This window comes from Corvus kubaryi, unplaced genomic scaffold, assembly GCF_017639235.1.
Source record: "Corvus kubaryi isolate FWS band 111438036 unplaced genomic scaffold, C.kubaryi_AGA036_p1.0 66, whole genome shotgun sequence".
NCBI classification, from domain to species: Eukaryota; Metazoa; Chordata; class Aves; order Passeriformes; family Corvidae; genus Corvus; species Corvus kubaryi.
In genome coordinates, this window is record NW_024582054.1 from 14374270 (window position 1) to 14400704 (window position 26435).

The 26435-nt window shown below is 46.6% G+C and overlaps 1 protein-coding gene across 13 annotated transcripts in view; it reads left to right on the top strand.

Moving 5' to 3' along the window:
- The first annotated feature begins 5609 nt into the window (after positions 1-5609).
- GPATCH2L (G-patch domain containing 2 like) overlaps positions 5610-26435 on the top strand; it is a 64281-nt gene continuing 43455 nt past the window's right edge. For 4 of the 13 annotated variants that reach the window (XM_042048093.1, XM_042048097.1, XM_042048094.1 and 1 more), the window contains exons 1-2: positions 24034-24561; positions 24671-25341. In XM_042048093.1, coding sequence (XP_041904027.1) covers positions 24683-25341 — 659 coding nt within the window. In that variant the 5' untranslated portion in view covers positions 24034-24561; positions 24671-24682. The other 9 variants (XM_042048098.1, XM_042048096.1, XM_042048087.1 and 6 more) reach the window with 8 other exon arrangements.

Consider the following 26435-nt stretch of genomic DNA (forward strand, 5'->3'; position numbering starts at 1 on the left):
GCCCTTATGCAGACTCCATCATCCTTTCTGTTCACATCTGGACACTGGGGTTTTGAGGCTGAATTCAGCAAGAGCCAAAACCACTTCTGCTTCCTGCAGCTGAGTGCCAGATGCTGCAGTTGCCAGGGTTGTGCAAGGGGGATATGACATCTCCTGGTATGGCTGGGCTTGGACAGGGACCTGCTGTTCCTTGCTCCTGCCTCTGTCCACACTGAGCTGGCAGCCACTGAAATCCCTGCTTGAATGCGAATTTCAGGCACATGTTCCACATTGCCACTGAGATGAACATCATTTCCCAGCACTGGCAATAATCCACTCCCCACATGCTGAATCGTATGCTTGATCCCAGGACCAGGCTGGAGCTCAGATAGCTGCAACTGGAGAGGCAAGGTGTGGGCAAGACCTGAGCCCATGCCACTTGCCTTTGTCAGTTTTTCTGAACTCCACAAGTCTGGCGTAATCATTCCCCTGAATCTGAATACTACTCCTCCACCTCCTCCATGGATGAGCAGATATTCTTGTGATAAGCCTGTGTTTTTCTCCCACTCAGGAGGAAGGCTATTACTGCACTAGTCAGAGCAATCGAGACATTTGTTTCTGGCTGTGAGGGACGCTCAGAGGGGGAGGACAGGCAGAGTCCCTCCAGCATCACTAGAGGTCTCTCTTTATCTGTATGTGCTTGTCTGCAGGCCAATGGGAGAAAAATACACTTGCTCAGAATAATTTCTTTATCTGCCTCTTGACATGTCACAGCCCCGTAGAGCATGCAAGCCCAGGGAAGTCAGAGGGCTGAGTTCTCCTTGGCTCAGTTTCTCTGAAGAGTGTCTCTGTCTGGGATCAGTCTTCTGCTGATCAGTTCTCCCAGGCTCCCATCTTCTCCCAGCACCCTCCTCAGCACTTCAGGGCTCTTCAGCTGGGTGGCATCAATAGCCCTTTGCCCTCGGTCAGCCCACCCAGGGTTAAGAAGTGATTTGCCAAAACCATGGTCTGAGCTTTCTAGGATCTAGTGAAGAGCTGGTCCTCTCCTGACTCCTCATCCTCTGGACAGGCTGTCATCAGAGTCTCAGCTTGCCCTTCCGTGCCCATGCCTCTGCAACTTCTGTGTGCTTGATGGGTGCTGCAATCCATCCAGCATCCCAGCAAAAAGCACCAGCAGCAAAATACTGATGTTGTTTGGAGTTGACAGCAGTGGAAGGAGGGAAATTGTGTGACTAGTGCTAAGATTTTTGGATCATTGGTTGTCTGCTTTCCCATGTCTCCCTTCATCGTAACAGTGGTGAACCACATCCTCAAGCAAATTTTGCTTTGCAGGCTACCTGAAGCACAAGGCCTTCTCAAGGAGCTGGAGTATCCACGTTTATGAGAAACACTTTGGTCGGAACACTGTGGCTTGTTTTCCATGAGCTGTTCGGTGACAGGCAATGAGCCACAGCGTGGTGACTTCAGACACAAGCACTTCCCTTTGATGTGAGTGCCTGTGCGCAGCACTGTGGTGAATGAAGCTTCAACTGCTTTCTCAACATAGGAAGGAGAATTTGCTTCTATACTGTGTTTTTGTTTCCATATGTAGAGATATGCAGCAGCCATCACTATGGTGCAGGCAATGCCACAGCATCAGAACCCCTCCAGCAGTTCTGTGGGGTGATTTTGTCAAGGGCGGGAGTTACCCAGCCTGTAACCAGACTCCTAGCAGCCAGTAGCTGGCCTGGCCATGCAGGCACTGAACGTGCCAAAAGCAGCCTTTGAAGTGTGCAAGCAGACTTCGTGTGGCTTCCATCTCAACCCTGCTGGATGTTGAGCTTGCGTGCCCCCTGAATAAAATTCACTAGTAGCAGGGGTGAAGGATGTGCTGCACTTTTTCCTAGTTTTGCCCAGCTCTTGTGCTCAGCTTCTTGTGCAAGGTTCTCCTTTATTTTCTTCGTTTTATTTTTCTTTTTATTTTTTAAGGTGAGAAATGGATGAAATGTTTGCGCTTAAGTAAGACACTGACAAGATGAGATAGACTGCAAAGCCAGGCTGTTCCTCAGAGCTCTGTCAGTGTTCCCACAGTCCCTTCTGAGCTGCTTACTGCTGGTTTAGCCCTCTTCACTGACATAGCCTTGCTGCCAGCCCCCAACATGACCTGTAGCCCTTGGTGGCAGTGACTTAGCAAGAAAAGCCATGTGGATCTGGAAATCTAGGCCTGGTGGTGGGAAGTGAACTTTAGAGAATCCCTGCCATGGCCTGGAAAGGTGAAAGTACTGTGGCCACCGGTGGTGCAGTCTGTTTGCATGTAGCTAGAGATACTGATTCTGGGATACTGCTGGCCTTTTGGAAGCCTTTTAGATGAGATCTTTGTCTTGTTTTGCATTCATCAACTGCTCCCCCTGATATATACTTGCTAACCTTCCACTGAGCAGAAAGATGGACAGTTCAGGACATGGCATATGAGTAACTTGGGAAACATGAAGAAACAGCATGTCTGCAGCTTTCTTGTGATGCATTTGACTTCTGAGCCCAGGAAGACAATGGTTGAAATAGACTGGTTCATTCACCCATTGTTTTATTTTTTTACTATCTGCTCCTCTGCTCTAGTCTCTTGTGCTGTGATAAACACCAGCAAAACCAGTGAGATTGCAATATCCCATGCCAGGAATATTTTCTAAGAAAGAGCTAACAAATGCCTGTCTCTCATGGATAGTAAAGGTAGACATACCTGAGTCCTGCCAGCTGCTTCTCCTGGCTGCACATGAATTGATTATTTTTATTCTACCCCTTTGGCAAATTTGCTAAATTTCCCACCGCTAGCTTTGTGTTTTGCGTGGGCTCTTTTATGAGGAACACTGCAAGGGTAGATGGAGTTAGGTGTTCTGAATGCTGGAATCCTGTAAGTGTGTGAGCTCTTTGAGGTCTGATGGTGACAGTGATGCAGAAACCTGCCTTACTGCACTGAAGAGGGAGAGAAATGATGCAATAGCTGTGCACTGCTCCTCTGTGCTTGCTCCTGAAAGGGTGAGATGCAGTGGACCAGATTTGGTCTTGCTGAGTCTCTGCAGCCCAGAGAACTGCTCCGAGTTGGCAGCAGAGTGGATGCTGGGATGCGCTACTGTCATTTGTCTTTCTGATAGATTTTCCCCTTGGATAATCTCTGTTTGAGAGAGCTCAAAAGAGGAAAATGCTTCCTAGGGCAGCTTTTCTTCTGCATACATGTAGCCTCACTCAGGTCAATGTTGGGCACATTTACAGAATCGGCCAGCTTAGTAAAGGCTAAGAACATAAACTAGATCTGCAGAGGAGGGGAGTGCTTTGGTTTCCCAGGCAAGAATTCTTGCACAGAGGCCACTGTGTAATAGCCAGTCCAAACATACCTCCAAAAGAACCTCTGGCAGAACATCATGTCACATGGTATCCTTCACTGTCATGTGGATTCCAAACTTGGTGTTTGGCTACAGTATGCATGGTGAAAGAGAGTCAGTGCTTGAGATACAAAGATCATCTGAATTTGATGCTTGGGAAATGGACAGCCTCCCAAAGAGGGAGAAACCAGTACATTAACTGAGATCCAAAACCCAGAAGGGGTGGACACAAGGGATGTGCCACATCAGTTCTTTTTAACATGGTGCACTGGTATGTAAAACCTGAACATATTTATCCTGTGACCTCTCATCCACCAGGGAACTGGAAAAATTGAGCAGATATATTGTGAGCTGGGGAAAGAGAGGATTGTCACCCACAGACCAGGCACTTTCTTTACCTGCTTTCAGTGCAGTGTGGTTTATGTACAGGTGTATTAATATACCTATTATGTATGAGAGAAGCAGAAAGAGTGACACCAGCTGCTGCTGCTGGTTTCAGTAGGATTTAGGAAGCCTAAAAGCCTGGCTGTAGATATATTTAACCCTACTCTGCTGTGTCCTTGCATCTCAGAGATTACCGTACATGTTTGCAGGCACACAGGCAATTATCTGCCTGCATTTCTCTGTGTGCTCATGTGTTGGTAGCATCTCCATGCACCCGAGTCTCTGCCTGGGGGTACAGCACAGTGCTGTAACCAGGAATGTCCTGGAGCTGAAGCTGCTGTAGTAATTACAGCAGATAAACTGCTCTGCTTGAGGGTTGCTGTCCACACCAGACTGCAAGACAGGCAGCCTGGCTTTACCACTGAAGTCTATTCATTTTAATAAGAGGGACACCCTGTGTTATTAAGAAGAGTGTTTATTACTGTCGCAGCACACTGACAGCAGCTTCCATCATCGTTAAAAGGCAGAGGGGGGGGAGGAGGGTAGGGAGCAGTGTGCTCCTGTCTCAGAGGGTAAGACCCAGCTGGTGAGGAGGCTGGGGGCTTCAGGGCTTTCCCCTTGGCCCAAAAGGAAGTTTCCAGTGGAGAAGAAGCCTTCAGGGAGGATGGAGAGAGAAGTGTGGGGCCCTGTTCAGTCTAATCCTCAGGTTCCAGCCTAAATAAAGTCTGTTCTGTGTGTGAGAGAGTCTTATCTGCCTCATGCTGTGCAGGGACTGAGAGACTGCAGGCAGTGGTGGGGAAACTGAGGAGGGCAGCAGCACTGGCTACTTGCTGGGAGAGGAGGGTATAGGATATGAGTAGGATACTGATGTGGCTGCTTGGTCCAGGAGAAAGGTCTCAGCACCTTTGTGCTCTCATTTAGTGGTGGCACCGGCACTGAGCTGTATGGTTTGTACAGCCCTGTTTGGGCCCCTCACCTGGGACATGTGAGAGGACATCTTAGTGTACAAAAGCAGGCTCTGACTTAGGGAATGGCAGACCTTCACCCATAGCTGTCTGGACACACTTCTCATTTTAGCAATTGTCTTATAAATGAGATATCTGACATAATGCTGGAATTTGTAGGTCTCAGGGAAGAGTAGGAGGAGTTGGTCAAGAGGCGGTGCTTATGCACAGAGTGAACAGCCAACATTACTAGATGGCTTTGTTGATGTTTTCACTGTGCAAATGAGACCTGAAGTTTAGAGGAGCCACTGGCAGTGCAGGACAGGGGACGTGGCACCAGTGTAAAAGGTCTGCACACTGCATTCCCACTCTGCCCCCAATGCTTTCACATTTCTGAGTACCTGAGACATGGTAGTTCCCAGATATAGATGTTTATGGAGCCAAATCTCTCCTGGTTACTGGGATTCCCCTTTCTTGTTTTCAGTCAGAAACAACTGCACCCAAAGCTGGAAAGGGACTTCATTACTCTGTTCCATGATGCACAAAGGAAAGTCATCAAAGTTTTTGGCTTTCAGATGGAGAGCTATAATTTCAGATACTACTTTGAAACGAAAGAAAGAAAATGTACTTAAAATTTCCCTGTCTTCCTCCCACCTGTTACCCTCTCCCTAATTTCTTCTCCAGTATATTCAAAACTACCCCCAGTTCTTCTCTCTGGGCTTCCTTCTCATTTCTACTCGTTCTGGCTTAAAATTCCTGACTTCTGTTCTCTGAAGATTAAGTAGTAGAGGAGTTACAGCACTACTAGGGACATAAGCTCTCCCTTGCCACTTTCCCTCCTGAGGAGTACATGGTTGAGGGGAACAAGACAACCTGAGTAGTGACTGTCATAGGATGGAGTTGATGATCTTTCTGGTGCCCTTTGTCCACTGCAGCACCTGTCATAGCAGGAAGAACACATTCCCTTCTGTGCTCTGTATAAAAGTAAAAGGTCTCTACAGTCCCAAGAGGATCAGTTATGTCCCTGCAGAGGTGTGGTGGAGGACCATTCCTTGGTGGAAACTCCAGATGTCCTGTAACTTTATAATGGAAGCAGCTGACTGATGTACCAGTGATTTCATCCTACCAAGCAACAGGTGAGTGCGAGGGAGTAGATGGAAAAGATACATAGCAGGGCAGTCTGCAGGTGAGCAAGGGCTGGTGGGAAGCTTGGAGGAATATGCCAATTAGGGAGAAGCCTGCATCCTGAGCCAATGGTGGGTGCTATGATGTGCAAATCCTGCTGCAGCCGTGCTCACAAGAGATGGGGAGGGGTCCTTGTTCTCTGTGACTTAGTGCCTTGCTCACTGTGGAAGCTTTTGCTGGTCAGATGCCTCTGATGGCTGGGGACAGGTCTGGCTGCTCCCCTGGCCCTTGCCCACCTCGTTGAGGCTCTCCAGCCATGTGTGACATTAAGGCTCCTCTAGGTCTCGGCAGGTTTCACAAGGTTGATTGGGACCGGCGCGTGTCACTCTCGGCCACTTCCTCATCACCATAACTCTGGGCTGAATAACAAGAGGCCGAGAATCTGCTAACGCAGGCCCCGGCAGAGTGCCCCATCACTCTCTTTTATTCGTACTGGAGATTTATGCTGCCTATCTCCCTTCCCTTTGTCCACCAGCCGGGCCCTATAAGTCATGTCCCTGGGCTGACAGGTCACGTGTCCCGTGCTGCTGCCCTGTCACAGTGACTGATGCCAGGGGGTGATTAAAAGAGAGGAGGGGTGAGAGGTCAGCAGCAGGCGGCATGATGCGAGCGGGGGGATGTAATTATCACCCCTGTGACATACTGCTGGGGGCTTTCATGGATCGTCACCCGGGCTGGAGGTGGGGGGGGCGGTGCTGGAGCAGGGAGGGGGAGTGGATGGACACAAGGCAGGAGTGGGCAGTCGGGTTATGGGAGGCAGGGGCTTTCTGGTTTTGAGAGAAACCAGAAAGTGTAAAGCCCTGGCTAGTCCCCAAACTGAGACCTTGTGCCCTGTAGAAAGACAGGAAATTTGGAAAGCTGCTGGCATCAGGAAGCAGCCCTCTGTTTGGAGAGGCTTTTGGCCACTTAAATATGTTTTAAGTTCCCTCCGCTACTGCATCCCAACACTGAAAACACACCATAGACCAGAGTGCCTTCAGACATTCAAAAATCAGATGCATGAGTGCTCTTCTGGGTATGATTTGACAGAGAAACTGGCAGCCCCTGTAACCCAGTGCCTTGTGCTGGCACTGCTCATTTCCTTCTGCAACTCCCCTGTCTGGAGTCTTTTGTGGACAAGATGAGGCTTTCTGGGTGAATAGTCTCTCAGATACACCATGCAGTCTATAGCTTTGGATGTCCTCTTGGAGCCCCAAGGTAGAGATGGGATCTTCAGCAGAGCAAATAATGAGGAAAAAGTAGTTGAAGAGAGACTGAAAGGTAAATATCTCTATCCTGGAAAAGAGGAGTTTGGATGGAACAGGAGAACAACTATCATAAAGCTGTATAAATGAGAGAAATAATTTAGATTCTGACAATGGGAAGATTAAGAATGCTGGCTGGCACATAGGGGCTGGAGAGGCTAAGATAATGTTGAGAATTGTCTCAGCAGTGAGCATAGTTCTGAGTATGGTTAGACTCCAGCACTGCTGAGCTTTGGGGCAGGAAGTGAGAAGAGAGTTCACTGTTTCTGTCTCTAGTCTGACTTAGGTAATTCCAGGGTATTAAAATTTTGCTATTTTTTTTTTTTGTTCCTTGTGCCTTCGAAGGTTCCATTGCTTAAACTTGAATTTCTAGTTTGGTCTTGTAACTGGGAACCACTTCATCAAGGTGTTTCCTAAGCTAGGACTTAAATACTCTCAACCTCCAAGAGTACACGAGACCACTTCCAGTTGCCATGGTTTCACTGGCTCACGCTGTCTTGGTGAGCCATGGAATAGCATGGGTATCTCTCATTATAAGCCTGAAGTTTAGCATTAGGCTCTTGGACTGTGCCTGGGAAGATGGTGAAGAATATACAGTACTGTGCTGTCATGTTCTCAGAACTGAGAGATGCAGGAATGCCCCTGCAGACTAGGCAAGTGTGGTTCATCGAGGTCAATAGCCATCCTCTAAGAGGAGCTGTCATCTGTGAGTCACAGTAAGATTCATGAGACAGGCAAATGTGCCCCATCACTAAGATCTTCCCCTAAACTTTTGTAGTTGGATGATGGTGACGTGGACAGCTGTACCTGGTGCCATTTTGAGCCTTTGATTAGTGTTTTTGACAGTACAGGGAATGACATCTCTTCATACTCGGGGGTGAATATGTACATCAGTGCTGCTCTAGTTGTCTCTCAGAGGCAGAGATGGAACTTCTTTGTGAAATTTCATTGGCCAGAAATAACTTTCGTTTAGAGGAAAAATATCACTGATTAAGCATATCACTGATTAAGCTAGGGTAAATATTATTCATGCAGTCCGAATTAAAAGATAAGTGTATTCTAAACATTGTCTTTCTCACCAGCTCTGGACAGAATTACTGCCACACCTCATTGAAGCTCAGAACTTAATTTATCACTAAATTGCCCAAACTTAGAAAGAAACTCAGCAATATTTGCAGTAGGTAATCTTCAGGCTCCAAATTGCCAGGCATCCCTGCCTTTCATGCAGAGAAATGAACATTTCCTGCATTCCTTCAGACATATTCCTTCAGATTCTCAGCAGTATCATGGTGCACGTATAGTGTCTCTTCTCTCTGCTCTGTTTCGTCATAGCCATGATGGGAGTCATAGACAGGATTTAACTAATGCCTCATATTATTATCATCATTCATGTGCTAGTGTGGCTCCACTGTAGGTTTTCAGACAGGTGTTTATTTCTGGAAGGGACTATGGTTATGGGTAGTCTCTGTCACTTTGCCAGAGTCTTGTCATTGTATTTGCAGATTCAGAGGAAATATAGAAGGAAGGAATGCTAAAAATTCATCTAATCCAGCCAAAATATACTTACATGATTCCTTCCAAATGCTTCCCTAACTTGGTTTTTAAGAAAAATTATGCAAACTTTCTAAAAAAATTATTTCTAGACTTTACTACATATACAACTAAAAAGATATCTGAGCTCTCTAGATCTCCCTTGATGCAGTTTCAGGCTGCAATTTCTTCTGCTTTCCAAAGACCCTGCCTCTTGAAAGCAGCCTGCTATGGATTTGAAGATTGCCATCATGTCTCCTCCAGTCTTCTTTTTCTCTAGACTAAACAAACCTGGCTACAGCCTTTTCCCTGCAGACCATGTTTTCTAGATCTCTGATCATTCTTTCTTAACTTCCCTGTGGCCTTTTGGATTGTCTGCTTTTCTCCTTGAACTTCAGTGCCCAGTGAGGAACAAGGAAGGGCCAAGAATTCCAACAAAGATCTTAGTAACACTAAGGAGAGCACAAGGATTAGAGGAAAATATTATATTTTACTGGAAATCAGCTCAGAAGATATTGAAAATTAGAAGGGTGGGAGCTGGGAACTGAAAAGGATGAACCTAACCAACATGGTGTCCACTGAGTTACCTCCTATTCAGTGATGCTGCAACAGAAGCCTTTTTTAGTGTGGCTTAAAGAAATCTTGTCGCTTAAAGTACTAGGGACTGAAACTGAATGGGCTTGGGAAATGAGAGACCAAGAGTGATAGAGTAGAAAGTTACTTGGGTTAAGAAAACCTGTGTGAGTACATCCAAGGTCTTTCGGAACTCTTAACTCTAATAAAAAGTGGGATTCCTTGTGTTCCTTTTCTAAAACAGTTCTAGGTAGTGACATTGGCAGGAAATGTTAGATGAACTGAAAATTTTAAATCAAGGAGGAGTTCCAGATGTGAAATCTGAATATTTGTGTTGGAAACCTGGGTTGTAGTGCTGATCTAGGTTATTACATCATATGAAATAGAAAGACCTCTTCCACACCAAACAAATCACTTGTAATCTTGCACACTAAGTGCAAAATCCCTTTTTTCTTTAGTCTTCAAACTCAGATTCATTTCTCAAAAACATTTGGTGAATTTCAAACAGCAACTACACTTGAGAGAATTCAACTGCAACAAACAAGCCGTCAGTGGAGAAATGGGCTAAATTTGGCAAATAGAGTATTTGCTGGATATTGCTCGCTTAGGTTTACAGGGGACTGGAAAGGACATGCCGAAACAGCTGTTCCTAGTCTTTGCACAAAAGATGTTTCCTTGAAGAAGGCATTCGGAGTCTCTTATTCTAGAGCAGAAAAGACAAGTGAAGGAAAATTTACTGATGATGAGCTCTGGCAATAGTGGTGGGAGACAAAAGGATATGGTGGTTAATAGAGGGACTGGATGATGATAGGCAGGGAGAATGAGAGCAACAGATAGGAGTGGGAGACACCAAAGGGGTGGGAAGCATGGGGGAGGAGGTGAGGAAGTGAGCCAGGAGAAGACAGCGTGACTGTGTCTGATCTACACTGACGAGTACCAATGTTAACTGTCACCTCTCATCTCCAAACTAAATCACGCCTGGAATTGGAGGCAGCAAGGAGCTGATAGAGTCAGCCTTAGAGAGCCGACAAGTCAATCAGAGCGGAGATGCGTGGAGAGACACCAGCTTTATAGGGCTCAGTGCCTTCATTCATCGCAGGATTTACACCTGTCAGGCTCCCGCGGGGGGAGTGTGCTGGGACTCACTTTGGCACCACTTAAAATGGGACAACAGACACATTACTGCAATCACCCTCTGCTTTCCTGTCCTCTGGAAGGTGTGTTTTATATTACAGGGAGCTTAGCTGCCTTTGTGAGTTGAATTTGAAGCTGAACACACCTCTTGCTATGCGGGAAAGGACTGCTTGCATTTCAGCAGCTGGAGGGCTATTCCCCATGCAAACCTGCAATGCCCCAGACCAAAGAGGGAAGGAGGGCTTTGCAGGGCAGGAGGAGATGATGGGGTAACTGTTCACTAACCAAAATGCTTCAGGAACTATGTAGGCTGTGCAAACCTCATTACCTGAGTCTGACATGATATCTGTTAGAAGAGGTCAACAGAGGCCAGAACAAGAGATCAGCCTTCTTGTCTTCTTCCCAGCTCTTCTCAAATACCTGCAGTGCTCCATAAAGACTCTCCTCTCCTTTCAAAAGAGTGCCCAGATCAGAACTCTTCCCTGCTGGCTAAATCCCGGGTACCAAAGCTTGTGATACAGGCTTTGAGCTGCCTGATCTCTTAATCCAGCTGTGTGTATTCATTTGAAACTGAAAGCAGCTCCTTTTTGTCGTCTGCTTCTCAGCATTAACTTCTCTTTGATGTAATTCTTGCTTCCGATGCTCTCTCCCTTCATGGGGAAGATTAGTGTGAAATTGGCCTGCTTCTCCAGAGACTGCAGTGTTAAGCCTTCAACACTTGGTCCTTATTGGAAATCCTTAACCCACATCGAGAAGAGGGGGAGGGAAGGAAAGTGTAAGAGTTCCAGATTTGACTCTGCCAGAGTTCTGATGCCTCCTTTCCCTTCAATGTTTTGGGAGTGGGGAGCATGGATTTTGAAGGACGTAGGGATATTCTCTGAGTGATCCATGTATTTTAAAGCAGGGACTAAGATGCCAGCCTAGCTGCTAGGGATATACCCTCTCATGTTCAAAAGTGCGGATGGCAATGCAGGGGTAATCAGAGGGAACTGTGAGCATGCAAACAGTATGCCCAGGCTGGTCAGAGTGACACATTTTGGGAGTTAAGCCACAAAATTGTTGCTAATCTGCTTTGAGGAAGTACACTTGGAGATGGATTTCCTATGCCCATGGGGTGGGGATGCAGTGCAAGAGAGCGAATTTCTCTCTTCTTGGGCAGATGTCGCTGCAGGGTTGCCTTAGACTTCATCTGAAGTTTTTTCCTCATGAGAAGATTGATGGGCTCAGTGGGGAGAGACTTCAGTGAGCTCCAGTACTGCATTTCCTGAGTATCTATACCTTAGACAAGTTGCTTGTGAGGGTTTCCCTTTTCCACAGTGACAGGACAACATTTCTTGCTCTCCCTTTCACTCTGCTTCTTGTTCCTGCCTCCCCCCATATGTCTGCTCTCTGCTTTTCTTTCATCATCCCACCATTACATGAACTTCTACTTTATTTCACCAACCACTTCCATCAGCCCTTGGACCTGTGCCTGCTCCTTCCTCCTTCATCAGTCTCTTCTGCACCCACTGTTCCTCCTAGTGGCTCTTCTCTACTCCCCACACTCTCAGGTCCTGACTTTTGGTGCATTCCAGCTCCACTATCCCCTCCTGCTTGGTCCTGCTCCATTGCCCTCCCCATGAACACATGGTGCCATTATCTAAGGAAGGGCCTTGAGCACCCCCTTGGTTTAGCCTTGTGCTTCCTCTTGCTTGGTCACCCCCCTCCCCTACCCAGGTCTGCAAATCACTCCTTCCCATGTCAGCCAGCAAATTGGTTTATCCTCCCCCCATCCCAGCTTTCATTACCTTGCCGAAATGAAGCGATATCTCCTCGGCGGAGGCTTCCCGTTGCTGCAGCCAGTACCCAAATCATGAGAGCTGGCATAATAAATGAAGACAAAGTGCCGGCGGCCCGGGCCATCTCTCCCACTGCGCCACTAGCCGCTGCCAGCTTCATTATTCGCTTAAGTTGCCGGAGAAAATTACTTAACCCTGACCCGTGTATTAGGGCCCTGTATTAATGCTGCGACAGGCATCTCTTACAGCAAAGAACAATTTATTAGAGCCGAAACAGGCTGCTTTTCTCTGTCATTTTTCCAATCTGAGCTTTGAACACACATCATTAAACTTGTCTGACTCTCTCCCCTTCTCCATCATTCCTTTTTTATTTTTTTAAACAGAAAGTGCTGTAGAGAATAGAGATTGTTCTGAACTCGTTGAGTGCCTCAGACTTTGGCCCCTCCTTTCTCCCCTTATGCTCTTTCCTCCAAACGCAGTCCATGCCTCCATCTCTCTCTGTCTAATTCACCCTTACTCTTCTCCCTTTGTAATTTACAAGATTACAGATATGTAATCACATATCTGTTTTTCAAACTCTTCTTCCTGAAATTCTCTCACATTCTCTGCTTGCTTATCTGTCCCTCTTTGTATGGTTGTCTTTCTTTCACTCCATAACTTTGGCTAATCTCATTTCTTTCTCTGGGCCAAACTGGAAGAAATATGCTGGAAAGTGCATGTTCCCAATGTCAGAATAGGGTCTGTCCCACTTTGCCCTTCTCTGGGATTTCCTGGGATAGCAGAGATCATCAGAGCATGGAGTTTCCCTATGAACTCATTTTCAGTACTACCACCCTCATCGCCTTCTCTCCAAGGACTCACCTAACCACTGTTGGGGCTTCTACATCACCCAGCAGTCCCCAAGCAGTGTGAGCGCCAGGAAGGGTTTCAGAGGACTAGCTGTGTGGGAGGCAGGGAGCTTTCTTCTTACTTGCTGAAATATTTCCAAATACTTTGGTGGCATTCAGTTATACTCTCTTCTTTAAAGCTGACTCTAGTCATTGAATTGACAGTGCACAGCTTTCAGTTGGGATGGATTTAGCTGGAGGCTAACCATGCAATCTCTCCCCTTCTCTATTTTCTGATGGGCTACAGAGGGAGAGAGATAGACAGAGAGACAGAGACGGAGGGATGAGAAGCAGCCATACAAGCTCTTCCTCAGACCTCACTGCTGAAGCCTTGCAAAGATGGTGACAGAATACTGTCTAAGGAAGAAAACAGTCAGTAGCAGATGGTTTTTCAAATACCTGATCATTCTTTGTTTGAGATGCAAGGCCTAGGCTTACCCACTTGAATGAAACCTGGGCAATGTGAGTGCAGAATGATAGCTCAGACTGGGTATCCAAAGCTGGAGGCTACCAATTTATAGCAATCTCAATGGAGCCTCAGCTGTTTAAGGCTTGCTGAGGGGGCATTTCGGTTCAACTGCCAGGACTGAGTGCTTAGCCCCTGGGTCAGACTGCCTATTCTACTGTTGTAGTTTGTCTCCAGAAACCCTCTGGCCAGAGGTCAGATTAGCTGAGGGGCTGGCATGAAGACTATGTTGGCCTTATTATCAATTTTACCAGTCCAGAGCTACCTCTTAATAAAGAGGAAGATTCTGTATGAATTAGTTGACTGGTGATACTAGAAATTTTAGGCTAAGCCTTCAACATCATTAGAAGAAGACAACATGAGTAACCCAGAATTTCAACGCACAAGCTATATATGACAAATATTCTTCTCCATTTCCATTTTACCAGTGATTTGCACGAGAAAACAGCAAGAAATGTACACTTTGTTAAAAAAGGCTAAATATACAGGCTTTCATAAATGATTCTGGCTTCAAATATTTCTAACTCTGGTTCTGAACCTACTCTTAGCTGTTTGTTAATGATTTGCTCATTGACAACAATTTTCTCACGGGAATAAGTGCATGAAGAGAACTTGCTAAGGACCGAATGGATCTTGGTGACCACCATGCCCTCCAGCTAACTTTCTATGTGACTATATATTCCTGGACATGTCCTCTATTTGTCAGCAATGAAACTTGATGCTAAACAGGAGGCCTTGCCATATGTGGAGGGTCTGCTTCTCTCTGCTTCTGTCTGGATTGCCCTGAGGAGCTGGAGATTACTAGAACTCAACACATGGTCATGCATAGAAGGGATTAAGCTAAGTAGGGGTAGGAGATCTACGTGGTTTGGGAGTTGGGAGAGATTATTTGTGCTACTGTATGCAGAACTTTATACACTGTGACAGTGAGCACTTCTGTCTGCCTTCACGGTCTCTTGTATGATCTAGGTGAGAAATATTTCTGGTTTTACATCAATTTATTGTGAGTCTTATGCTGGATTGAGTTTCCTGCAGCCTATAGAGGGGGACAATCTGCCCCTCATCTTGAACCTAGAGGAATGGCTTTTGTCAAAGGAAGAGGACAGTTCAGACCCCATAGTTTTTTTCAATCTGCAGCTGCTCAGTTGACACTTTGAATTCTCTGTTGCAGATTTTCTCTCCAATATGGACCTTGCCAAAGACCCCTTTGTCATCTCAAAACCAGATTTTTGACAGTCTCAAGTACGTTATCAGCAATAGACTAACAATCAAAAAAATCATACTAACTAAAGCATTAACTAGTATTAGCTATGGGAGTAATAGGTTATGTTACTCTAATTTAGCAGAAACATTATTATCTTCCTGTCCACTCAAAATTTGTCCGGAATACCAAAGTTTTATATTCAAAAATGAATGAAAATTAAAGTGATGGGTTTTTTCATAGAATCGTTCACATGCAAGGTAGGAGTTCACCTTTTTATCCTAGTCTCATCCCCTAGTGTTTATGTGGGGGCTGGATGAATTTTCAAGGCTGCTTACCTTCACAAAGAGGGAGAAAGTTATTTCTAGCAATGTCAGGAATCAAGGGGATTCTGTAGCTATTTGTCAGGGGAGTGATTGTGAGCTGAAGGACAGAAAATTCATGAAGACATAAACATGGTACATGAGATGGCTTGGGGGCTGGTGGGCTGTACCACAGCAGTGATACCTCTAAAATAGAGGAAATATCTCAGGAGACACAGAAGAGTGGTGCAAAAGCTGGATCACAGTATGGTCTGGGGTAGTTTTCCTCCCCTTGTACACCATTTCTGTGAGTGATTCGGTCAGAGGTCTTAGTTTTTAGCCACCTGTTGAGGGATCAGCTAATGAGAGACTCTGAATAGCCATGCATGACCTCCTCATCTAGCTGGGAGGGAGGCCAACGCTTGTGCATCTTCTTTAGCCATCAGGGAAAGGCATTTAAGACGAGCTGTCAGCTGGGCCTTTAGGAGCTGAACAGTTCCATTGGGCTTTTGTTTAGAGTATGCAGGCTCTGCCACCACATAAAGCGTCTCTTCAGCCACTAAAACTGCTGATCTGTGGAACTTCTCCATTGCTTTTTCCTCAGATGTGAGTATGGGGTCACTGGGGCTGACATGGAGAAGAGGGGTGGAGGAGATGGCAGGGAGGGCGAAAGGGGATGGTTGGTTGGTGCAGCTGCCCTTCTGCTGGGAGCCCCTCCCGAATTCCCTGCCACTCTCCTGCTTAGCCTGATAGCTTCTCCAAGTTCTCTAATCACCTTCTTGCTGTAATGAGCCTCTCATCTCACTGATGGAAATCAGGGTATTTGGTTATGAAAGGGACACTGTTAATAACACGATCTCTCTCTTCCCCACTCCATCCCCCACTCCCCTCATCAGCCCCCCTTCCAGTTCTCCACACAATTCTCTCAATTAACGATAGGCAGAAATTAATTTTTCCCCTGGACTGAAACAATTGCTTGGCGGAGGATTGCCAGCTCGGCTCCAGATAGGGACCTTTCCCAGCAGAGCCCAGAGAAAGGAGGAGAGACCGAGGCGATAAGCAGGGCCCTATCAGCAGCCACAGGACACAGTAATACAAATGTTATCCTTAGAAATGTATTTAAAGAGGATATGTTTATAATTCGAAGGGGATTGTCAGGACTGCTCCCCTCCCCCTCCCCACAGATCCATGCTGCTGCGTTCTTCCTTACCACAAAGTGCTCTCAACCCTCCAAAAGGCTTGGCAATGTCAGCACCCCAGGCTCCCCCAGCCACAGTATGAGGTAGGAGAAGGGGGTGCCTGGGTGCAGTGCTGGGAATGGCTGTCGAAGGCCACAGCATGCAGCAGGCAAAAGCCAGGAAAGACAGCAAACAGGATCTTCTTGAGGGGCAGGGGCATGCAGCCGTTCTACTTGGGTTTTGAGCAACAAGAGGCAAGGAGTCAACAAATACAAATACACTGTGCTAAAAAAAAGCAGTGGTAGAGGAATGAACAAGTACATGGAGATAAGGTAGTCGAGTCCTATCTCCCTATGTACTTAACCTCTCCCTGCCCTCGAGACCAGCTGCAGGCTGGTCTGGAGGGCAGGGAGAGGTTAAGTACAGCCTGGGCCAGGGATCTAGTTGCTGTTGCACATGACTCAGAAAATGCTGTCTTCTTGGCTGCTTTCTAAAGCTACACATTGATGAATCCCATATGTAAAATAGCTCCATGTTTAAAAAAAGCCATCTGACCCAGCCCAACCTACAGATGCCAGCCAACAAGTGTGCTCCTGGCTGAAACACCCAGCCCAGTTCACACACCCATCGAGCAGAGCACCTTCTCCTTCCCCTCAAATAAGGAATGACAATGCACTCAATAAGCCCTTCTGGCAACCCCTGCCTGCCCACTTCATGCAGACTTGTGGCACGCCCTGCAGCTCTATATAAGACCTGCTGCTCTTTGTACCAGTTGATCTCACTGCAATGAACAGGCAGATTATAGCAAGACTCAAGGTCAACAGGAGAGGAACGAACAAGAGAGGCCATAGAGTACTTTCAGGAAGCGAAACCTGGAATCATTATAACTGCAAAAGACATAATTCCAGCCTCCTCAAGGCTTTACCTGTCCTTGTAGGTGATCCCCACACCTGGCTGTGCTGGGTTGCTTTGTGGCCTATAGATTTTGACACACTGCTTGTTCTTGCTGAGGGCAAGCTAGCACTCAGTTCCTGCCCAACCACATTAACATCCACAGTGCTCCAGCCCTCACCAACATCACTGGTACCACCGCCTGCTCTCTGCTGCCATGGCAAATGTACTTCTTTTCTGAACATCAAAGCATCCTCAGAGGATTTAGTCAGGTCCCTGCGGCTGGCTGGTAGACTGCTATGTGCCCCTCTGGGTGTCTCTGAGGTCACTGTTTTTACACCAGCAATAACAGGTAGACAGGCACTCCAGTAAGAACCCAGATCATTCCAGTCCTACAGAAGTCCTTCATCAACTGGCAAATAAAGCAAAATTATAAAATAAAACATGCTAGATAAGAGATGAGTAGCTTCATGACCAGATTTTCTGTTGCATGATTAAGGGGAATCCTGTAATTTATTTAGTGGTCCTTCTTCCTGCCTTGCTTGCCCTCTGTTTCTCTTTTTATTTAGTTCTTGCTTTCAAGTTACAGCATTAACATCCTTCTTGCTGTCCTTTCAATGGAAGAATCCAAGTAAAGCTGATTTCATTTTATTAATTTCTTTCTGGGGGAACTCTGCATCTGTGACACCTTGTCTCTCGCCTGTCACAGTAATAATCACGTTTGTTTTATGTTGCCTCACACCTATATTTAGTGTACTCTTCACAGCAATCAGGAGTTTGACTTGGCCGTATCAGCAGGAGTGGCACCTTGTCCCAAGTCCCAACACTGTCTCCTGCACATGGTAATTGCTCAGACAACTGCTGGCAGTGATGGAGTCCCCATGAATCCTCACTGAGGTAGGATCTGCGTTGCTATTCAGTGCTCAGCACACTATACTGGAAGGAGGGTTCATACACACCAGGTCCCACAAACCTTCTGGCTCCCCTCACTTCAGCTCACTCTGTCTTCACCATGCAGACTTTGTCCATCCAGTGCCACATGTGTGAAGGCAGGCACCAGTCCCAGAAGGTCTAGAGCATCTACTGGGGCAGAAAGGGTGGAGGAGGATTTGGTAGACCCTACTGGCCTTCCAGTACTGCGGAGCAGTGTTAGACCAGAGAAGATCTGATTCAGTGAGTTTGAAGAAAAGATACATGTTTTAAAATACAAAACCAATTTGTTGCTGTACAGTGTGAAAGCCTCTTTCTTTTGCCGGGTGCAAGCAGACTCTTTTGGCCTCATGTAGAGGTGCTGTGGGAAAACAATAAAACCTAAAATCCAGACCACATTTAATGGGACTAGGCTGACTCACTGCAAGATTAAAATACACCTTTTACAGACAAGCCAGCCCCACTTTCTGTATTACTTCATGTTCATAGCTAGAAAGTTCTTTCAGACATCCCTGTGTAGTGTATGAGGGACACTGGAAATTAAGTGCAGGCCTGTCACAGGATGTTGAAATACAGGTCATCCCTAATCATTGGGATGATCAGGAATCCTTAAAGTCCACATTAAATGGATACCAAAGATGCTGGCAGCAGATTACATAAATGTAGGCCTGAGTTTCACTGTACCCTCAAAGACACTTGGGAACCAGAGCATATTAGGGAAACACCACCTGATGCTTGTAGACCAGTAACCAGAAATAAACTGACCCTGTCTGTCCAACAGCTTCTGGCAAGAGTCCTGATGTTGGGCCAAAAGCAAGAGCTTTGACTGTAGAGAAAAAGTATTTACTGCCATGGTCTGTAAAAGAATGCAGACTGGATATTTACCCTGCAAATGACACCAAAAAAGTGAAAATATCAGATTTCTTTTGGTTTTTTTTCTTCTGTCTCTCTCCACTCCTGCCCTGACTCCCTCAGCAGCTTGGTTTCTCCACCCATTCCTAGTGCTGCCAAACAACTGCCTCAGATCGGCACACGGTGATATTGGTGGTGTTGGGGTAACCTCTGTCACAGGAGCATGTGGTGTCTCATTTTTCCAGGCCCATGGTAGTCACTAATTTGGACTGTTACTGGCTTCTTTGGCAACACCCATGGAATGACATGGGAATGTGAAGCTAGGATAGGACCTACTCTGTAAGGGAAGGACACAGAGCTGTCTCTGCAATTGACTGATTTGCTTGAGCTTCTGCATTGAAGTTCCTGGGTTCTCCGCGTGTTATTTGCTCCCTTCCCTCAGCATTTCTCACTATTGCCAAACTGATAATCCTCAGTGAGGTTGTGGAGCCACCTATCCTGGTGATAGTAGAATTCTTCCCTTTTTCCATCATATTTGGTAGTACTAAAATATTCTTAACTGATAGTGGCATGCCCAGTAACTCAAAAAGGGCTACCATGAAAGCTATCACTAGATCAGTTGCATGGCCTTTACTAGCAGGGTTTTGTATGAATCCAGTTGTACAAAACACCAGGAAAAGAAGCTGAGCTCTGTAAATGTGTTTGGATTGTCCTCCCTAGCTATGTTCTTGGGGCTGGTGTTCACTGATTGTTGCCTCACACACCTAGCCAGAGCCTCCACAACAGCCTCCTCCCCCTCCTTGCCATTTTCACCCAGTTTTTGTCACTGGGCTGTCCATGCTAAGCCAACCTGGCACTGGTCACCTCACACAAATGTCCGTGTTGGGGGACTGGCACCTCCAGATGGGAGCAATCCAAGATAGATTGTACCAGATCACAGGGAGAAGTTCCTAGGAGGGTCTTGACATGTGCAGAGCCTCCCAGATGCCATTTCTGTCACTTTCAGGTGCTGTTTAAGCTTGGACTTGGGAAACGGGGCTTTGAAGGCATCTGGGGGAGCGTTCTTCCAAGACAAGTAGACAAAACCAGTTAGTCACACCAAGATGCTGGTGAGTGTTTGGCAAAGATGCACAGAGAAGGTCTCTCCCTCTGGCCAATGTACACCTATTTCTGGTAAGGACTGGATCTCTCAGAGACGGTACATCCCACCACACCCACACAGCCGGACCAAACTGTCAGCCCAAGATTGTCCAGTGGGCAACATGCAACCTGACAGCCAAAGTCTTCAGAAACTCCTTCCGGGTGTTGGGGTGGGAGGGAAGCGTGGCAGTACAGCCTTGTCCACCGTGCACTTCTCCCTCCCTCTCTCCCTCCCTCCCTTTCAGCCCTGTCCTTTCTCAATACCCAGGAAAGATTAACTCCTCTTCGCACACCAGAGAAAGTTATTATCATTAATGAAGAATTAAAAGAGAGTGATTAATAAAGGGCCCTTATCTGGCCATGAGGAGGAGGCTGGACAATGGAAGGAAGATGGAGAAAATGAAAAACAATAAATATGAAGCGTAAAAGGAGGCGAGCACTGCTCCCACTTGTTAGATCGCAGCTGCATCTCCTGAGGGGGGAAGGCTCCAAATTGCTAATTACTGCCTCTGAAAAGACCTCGCTCTGATATGTTTTCTGCTGAAAGGTTCCCATTAATGAAGCAGCGATGATGCCGTTTCCCTTTGACTTGCCTTCAATTCCCTCCCTGAGCTTCCTCCCAAGCCGGGAACAATGAGGCCCTGGGAGCTCGCGGCTCCCACAGGCCTCTCAGAGACTAGGCCGGGGGCAGCCGAGTGAGGGGAGCCGAGCCGGCTGTGAAATATGGAGGGGGGAGATAAGGCAAAGACAGAGGAAAGAGGCTCACTCCCAGGAGCCCAGGGAAAATTTGCAGTTATTATGAAGGAGATGAGACAGATTAAAAGCCCTTGTGTTCTGTGCTGCCCTTTTATTTAGTGGCTTCATCTCTGAGATGAAAGAAGTTGGAAATGACTTTCTCCGCATTTTGCTGCAAGAAGCTTCACGGCACATTTTTTGACTTTATTCCTCCCTTTGTCTCTTGTCCCCTTTCTGTCTCTCTTTTTCCTTTTAACCCCTGAAAGATTTCGCTGAGAAGTGCCATGGGACTAGGCAGAGCATTTGCTGGGGTAGAGCAATGACCCTACTGCTCTCCCCATCCTACTGGGCTGTATGGCTCCCGCTGGCCACCTGGGAGGGAGCTGGGCCAAGGCACTGCCACGACAATCTGAGAGCATCCAGCCAAGCTTCCTCTCCTGCTTGCCTCAGAAATGTCCCTCACCACTAACACACTCTCTCCTGCCTCCAGGCCCAGCAGCAATTCAGCACAGGTGACCACAGCCTCTGGGCAGGAAAAAAACCCCATCCTTAAAAAGCCCAGTGATGGATAACAATCCATCTGGGATAGGAGTGCTGAAAATTTCTTATCCCTGGAGCATTTAATGAGCAAAACTAGTGCTGAGAAGTTGGGCCAGCTCCCATTCAGGCAACCTACAAAGTGCACAGAGAGTAAACAATTTGCCAGGGATGTGAGATGAAGTTGAATGCAGGCAAGGATTTAAAATTTACTGTTGCTGACTCATGTCAGGGTGAACCTTGTAAGACTGGACAGAAATACCATAAACTGCTCAAAACCAGATTATCCCAACTGCCTCATTATATTTCTTGAATTCCTGTTCCAAATTTTCTGATTTTTCCCCATAGGCATCAGTGCTCCTTTGTGGCACCCTTTTAGTTCTTGGGACTCCTGCAATTGCAAGAGCACTTTCATCCTGTTTCTTACTTTTGCCCTCTCTCACAGAAAACTGACCCTGTGTTCCAGTATGTTGTCTTTACTCAGGCCAAATGCTGACAACATCTGCAGAAATTTGGGTTTGAGTGTTGAATGTGGAAAAAAATAATGGACAGGTGAAGTACAACTTATACCAGTTGCAAAACATTTTGTCGACCTACAGAAATGGCAGAGAACTAGTTGGGAAATGAGGGGAAAATAAGAGAAATTAGAGTGGGCACCTGCTGCCATCTCCCCAGGACATCTGAATACAGGATTTCTTGTACACAATTGTTTGTCTGGTTTGTTATCCTGCCTGGAACGGCAGCCAGTATAGCGTGCTTCAAATGAAGGGGTAAGAAGCTCTGAAGTGGATGTTTACAGAATAACCTTCCCATCAGGGGAGTTTTTCTCTAACCCAGACATTTTGTAGCTGTTCTATATCCTGAAGCATGAAAAAGGATTGCAGCGGTGAAACAGGATTAGATTTTAGGAGGGATTTGCTCTCAGATCTGAGAGTAAAAAGAAAACCCCTGTATTGGAAATAGGAAACTGGCAGGGAAAACAAAATGCTGCTAGCAAGTAAGGTGAGTTACTGCCCCAGAAAGGGTTAAAAAGACAAAAGGATGGAATTTTACAGGCAAATTGGTGCACATAAAGTAACTTTAATCAAGTCAGCTATTGGAAATGGGATAAAAAATATCTACCTAATGACTGCTTTTCTTCTTTTAATATTTCATTTCCAAGGAAATAATAGAGAACTACAAGGAAATGAAAATGTTAACATGACAGCTCAGACTGACATAAAGGACTGGTTAGATAAACAGCATGAAGAAAGCTCAGCAAAGCTAAATGAAGCTTGTCCTATTGGGGTGTAAGAATCAATGGCAAACTCAAGGATTCAGTTATTTTTGAATATCTTGACAAACTAGGGAGGGTGCCAGAGGACTGAGGAAGAGCAAACACAGTGCCAGTCTTGTGCAGTGGGAGCATGGAGGAGGCAGTGATCTTGGCAAATATCACCCTTTCAGAGTAACTTCTGTTCTTGGCAACATGATGGAATAAACAGAAATGCAGGGAAAAAGTAAAAATACAAAGGATACGAGATCTGTGAGCAATTAGCAGCATAGAGAAAAAAATCACATAGAAATACATCTGATTACTTTCTTTTGATTAAATATACAAAATTAGTGAATACCTTAAACGTAATATATATATATATATGGACTTTGGCAAAACTTTTGATATGCTGCACTGTAAAACATTACTTGAAAAACAAACCAGTATTGGCTTGAATTTGAGTGCAGCTACCTGGGTTAAGAAAACCCCAAACACCCTTCTGAAAAACAACCCCCCAAAACTAAACGACACCAAACCAAACCCAAACAAAAAAACCACCCCCAGCCCCCAGCCAAAACCAAACCAAAAAAACAACTAACAAAAACCCGCAAACCAAACTAAACAAACAAAACAAAACAAAACAAACCCAAAAAACCCCCAGCCAAAAAAAAAAAAAAATCACTGAAAACAAAACAAAAAAAAGATGAAAAAACCCCACCCAACCCCCCCCCCCGAAGCAGCATCATGAAAGCTGAGAAATAAAACGGAATGTTACGCAAAACTGGCCGGTGGCAGGTTCACACCCAGCTTTATTCTGATGGCTGCTGGTGATATGTAAAATGGGATGATAGGAAAAGAGATGCAAGCTTTAGAAGATGGTAGTAGCACTGTGAGGTTTAATTTAGGATATACACAACCGGCGTGGCAGCAACGAAATGGAGGAGTTGGGGTACCAAGTTTATTTGTTGTATATTAAAAATAAAATACGATAACCAAGCAACTAAAGGTTACGTCTATGGCAAGGGCTGCCCCGCTGGCAAGTAAGGGATCTGTAATGGCTCCACTGGCGGCACCAGCCACAGCGTAAACAGACAGAGAAGCAAGGAGCACCGCGGCACCCCGCTCCGAGGCGGGCCGGGCGGCGGGGCGGACCGGCGCTAGCCCGGCCAGGCCGTCAGGGCTCGGCGGAGGCGCGGCGGCCCCGCCCGCAGGCGGGGCGGGCGGAGGAAGTGGCCCGGGGAGGCCGGAAGCGGCGCTGACGAGGGGCTGGAGGAGCGGGGCGCTGGCCGGTGAGCGGGGTCGTGGGGAGGCCCGGCGGGAGGCGGCGCGTCCGGGGCGGTGAGGGCAGGTTTTCCCGGTGAAGCTGGGGCGCGTCGGGCAGAAGCAGCGGCGTCTTCTCAGAGGAGAGAGTCGGTGCGGCCGGGTCGCTGAGGACTAAGGGAGGCGGCCTGCGGCAGTGGGTAGTTCACCGGGATGGGGGTGCGGGTGTTTCTGAGCCCGGTGGGGAGAGAAATCCCACGCCTGCAAGGCACAGGTAGGGAGAGAGGGGTGTTGTGAGGTGGGGGATTTGACCAAGACTTTGGGTTTGGCACACTGACAGCCCTGAGGTGTAGGGGTGGTATTTTTCGGCAGTAGGAGTTGGGGCTTGGTCTCCTACACCCTGTTCTAAGGAGCCCAGGGTCCCGCGCGCCTTATTTTGCTCCTGAAGCGATGCTTGCTTGCAAACTACCTGTTTTAGCATCTCTTTTACTCCCAGCTTTGCTGCTTGTCTACTTTTTGGAAGACTCAATCTGTTTATCAAGCAGGCTAACCCTTCTCTGTGGCTTACTGATGCCGGCTAGCAAAAACTAGTTCCAGGCTTCCATATCCTTTGGGATGTGTAATTGAGCATGCTACTTCAACACAAAAGATGCAACCTTAAGGCCTTTTCAGACACAGAGCACTTGACCCAGCTGCTGCAGTAGTGAGATCTGTGCCACCATGGCTAGAAGAGGGATTTAACCCTTGCAAAAAGAAGAAGTGAGTGTTAGCCCAGGAAGTGGCAGTTGTCCTGCATTGGGTCCTCCCAGGTAACTCCAAAGTAAGTGTCTAACTCGGTTAATGTTACAAAGGCTATAGCATATTATAGTCCAGTGATGTGTTGGTAGCAGTATTTATGTCTGGTGTTAATTGTTTATTGTCATTTTTAGTAGGCATTGCCAATGGATGAACTGGTGCATGACTTGGCCTCAGCTTTAGAGCAGACTTCAGAACAAAACAAACTGGATGAGCTATGGGAAGAGATGGCCCTAAGCCCACGGCAGCAGCGGCGTCAGCTTCGCAAGAGACGGGGTCGTAAACGACGCTCAGACTTCACACATCAGGCCGAACATGCCTGCTGCTACAGCGAGGCCTCAGAGTCGAGCTTGGACGAAGCTGTCAAGGATTGCCGTGAGGTGCTGACGGGTAATTTCAGTGACTCTGATGACACGGCAGTGGTCAAACGACACCCTGCTCTTAGTGCCACCCTGAGGAGCAAGCAACACTTGTGGCATGAGTCAGACTCCTTTACAGAGAATGCACCTTGTCGACCTCTCAGGCGTCGACGGAAAGTCAAACGTGTGACATCAGAGGTCGCTGCCAGTCTCCAGCAAAAGCTCAGGGTGTCAGAGTGGAACTACGAGAGGGGCTGCAGGTTCAAGTCAGCCAAGAAACAGCGTCTTTCACGCTGGAAAGAGAATGCCCCTTGGACATCTTCCAGTCATGGCCTTTGCGAGTCAGGAGAGAACAGGCCCTTCCTCAGCAAAGGGGGAAGGAAGGAGCGGATGGAGTGTGAAGCTGATGATCAGAAACAGGGCTCAGATGAAAACATGTCGGAATGGTGAGATCTTGGTTTCTTCCCTGTGCTAGTCAGATGGCCGCCTTGCTTGCAGCTGCTTGTAAATGCTGTGCCTTGCTTTTTGAAGTTCTTAAAATTATTCAGTGCTGCTCTCTTTTTGAAGATGAGAAATAGCTGCTTCCAAACTGTAGATTTTTTCCCAAGTCTTTCCTGTCAGTACCGTATGATGACCCAGAACGCTTCCTTGAAAAGTTGGCAAGCTGGTAGGTTTCTGGCTCCTGTTACACAAGGTGTCCTCTGAAATGTCTGTGGCCTTGCAGCTACCACGTGGCATGCTTATGGCCTATGGTTTGGAGAGTAAACCCACAGCTGGCACTTGTGTTGCGTGAGTGATACGAACTGATCTCAGTTTTTTGTTTTCAGCGTTTACTATAAGTAGTAGTAGATAGCGGATCAGGTCTCCCATCATTACTGCTAGCCCTCTGTGCAGGTACTTTGTGAACTTCAGTCTGACCTCGCTTGCAGTTTTACATCTCTGCTCTTGATGTGATCCTGAAAGCCTAGCTATGGGGGGAATGTGGTGAGATGATGAAGAGGTTGAGGGGAAGTTATGTTACTTACAGTATAAGCCTGCACAAACAGTGGAGTCTGATGTTTTGGTGTCCAGTTTTGGAGAACTTTGATGAATTTGTGGCAGAATTGCATAAAAGGGATTAAAATGAGGCATTTAAATGTCATGCTCTGAATCTGTGTTGCCCTTGGGAATTTTTTCCCCAAGTGTGACTTATTCTCTCTGTTGAAGGTCTGGGGTCATAAAACTGCTTCTGTCCAAAGAGATTTTTCAGATTAGAAAAGAGGCAACTGCTAAGAATCAAATGGAGGAGATTTCTTAATGAATGGCATACAGAAAGCAAATGTGATTGCTTATTTTCTAATTATCGTTGTGTGAGAACAGCAGACATTGAGGAGAGGCATTTAAAACAAACAAACAAAATGTATTCTTTTCCATGAAACATGAGGTTTGGAACTCTACTGCAGGACATTTTAGAGGTCAAAATTTAAATACTTTCAAAAGGGAGCTGTGGAGCATAGATATATCAAGGGCTGTTAAACATTACAGACCAGATGAAAGATCC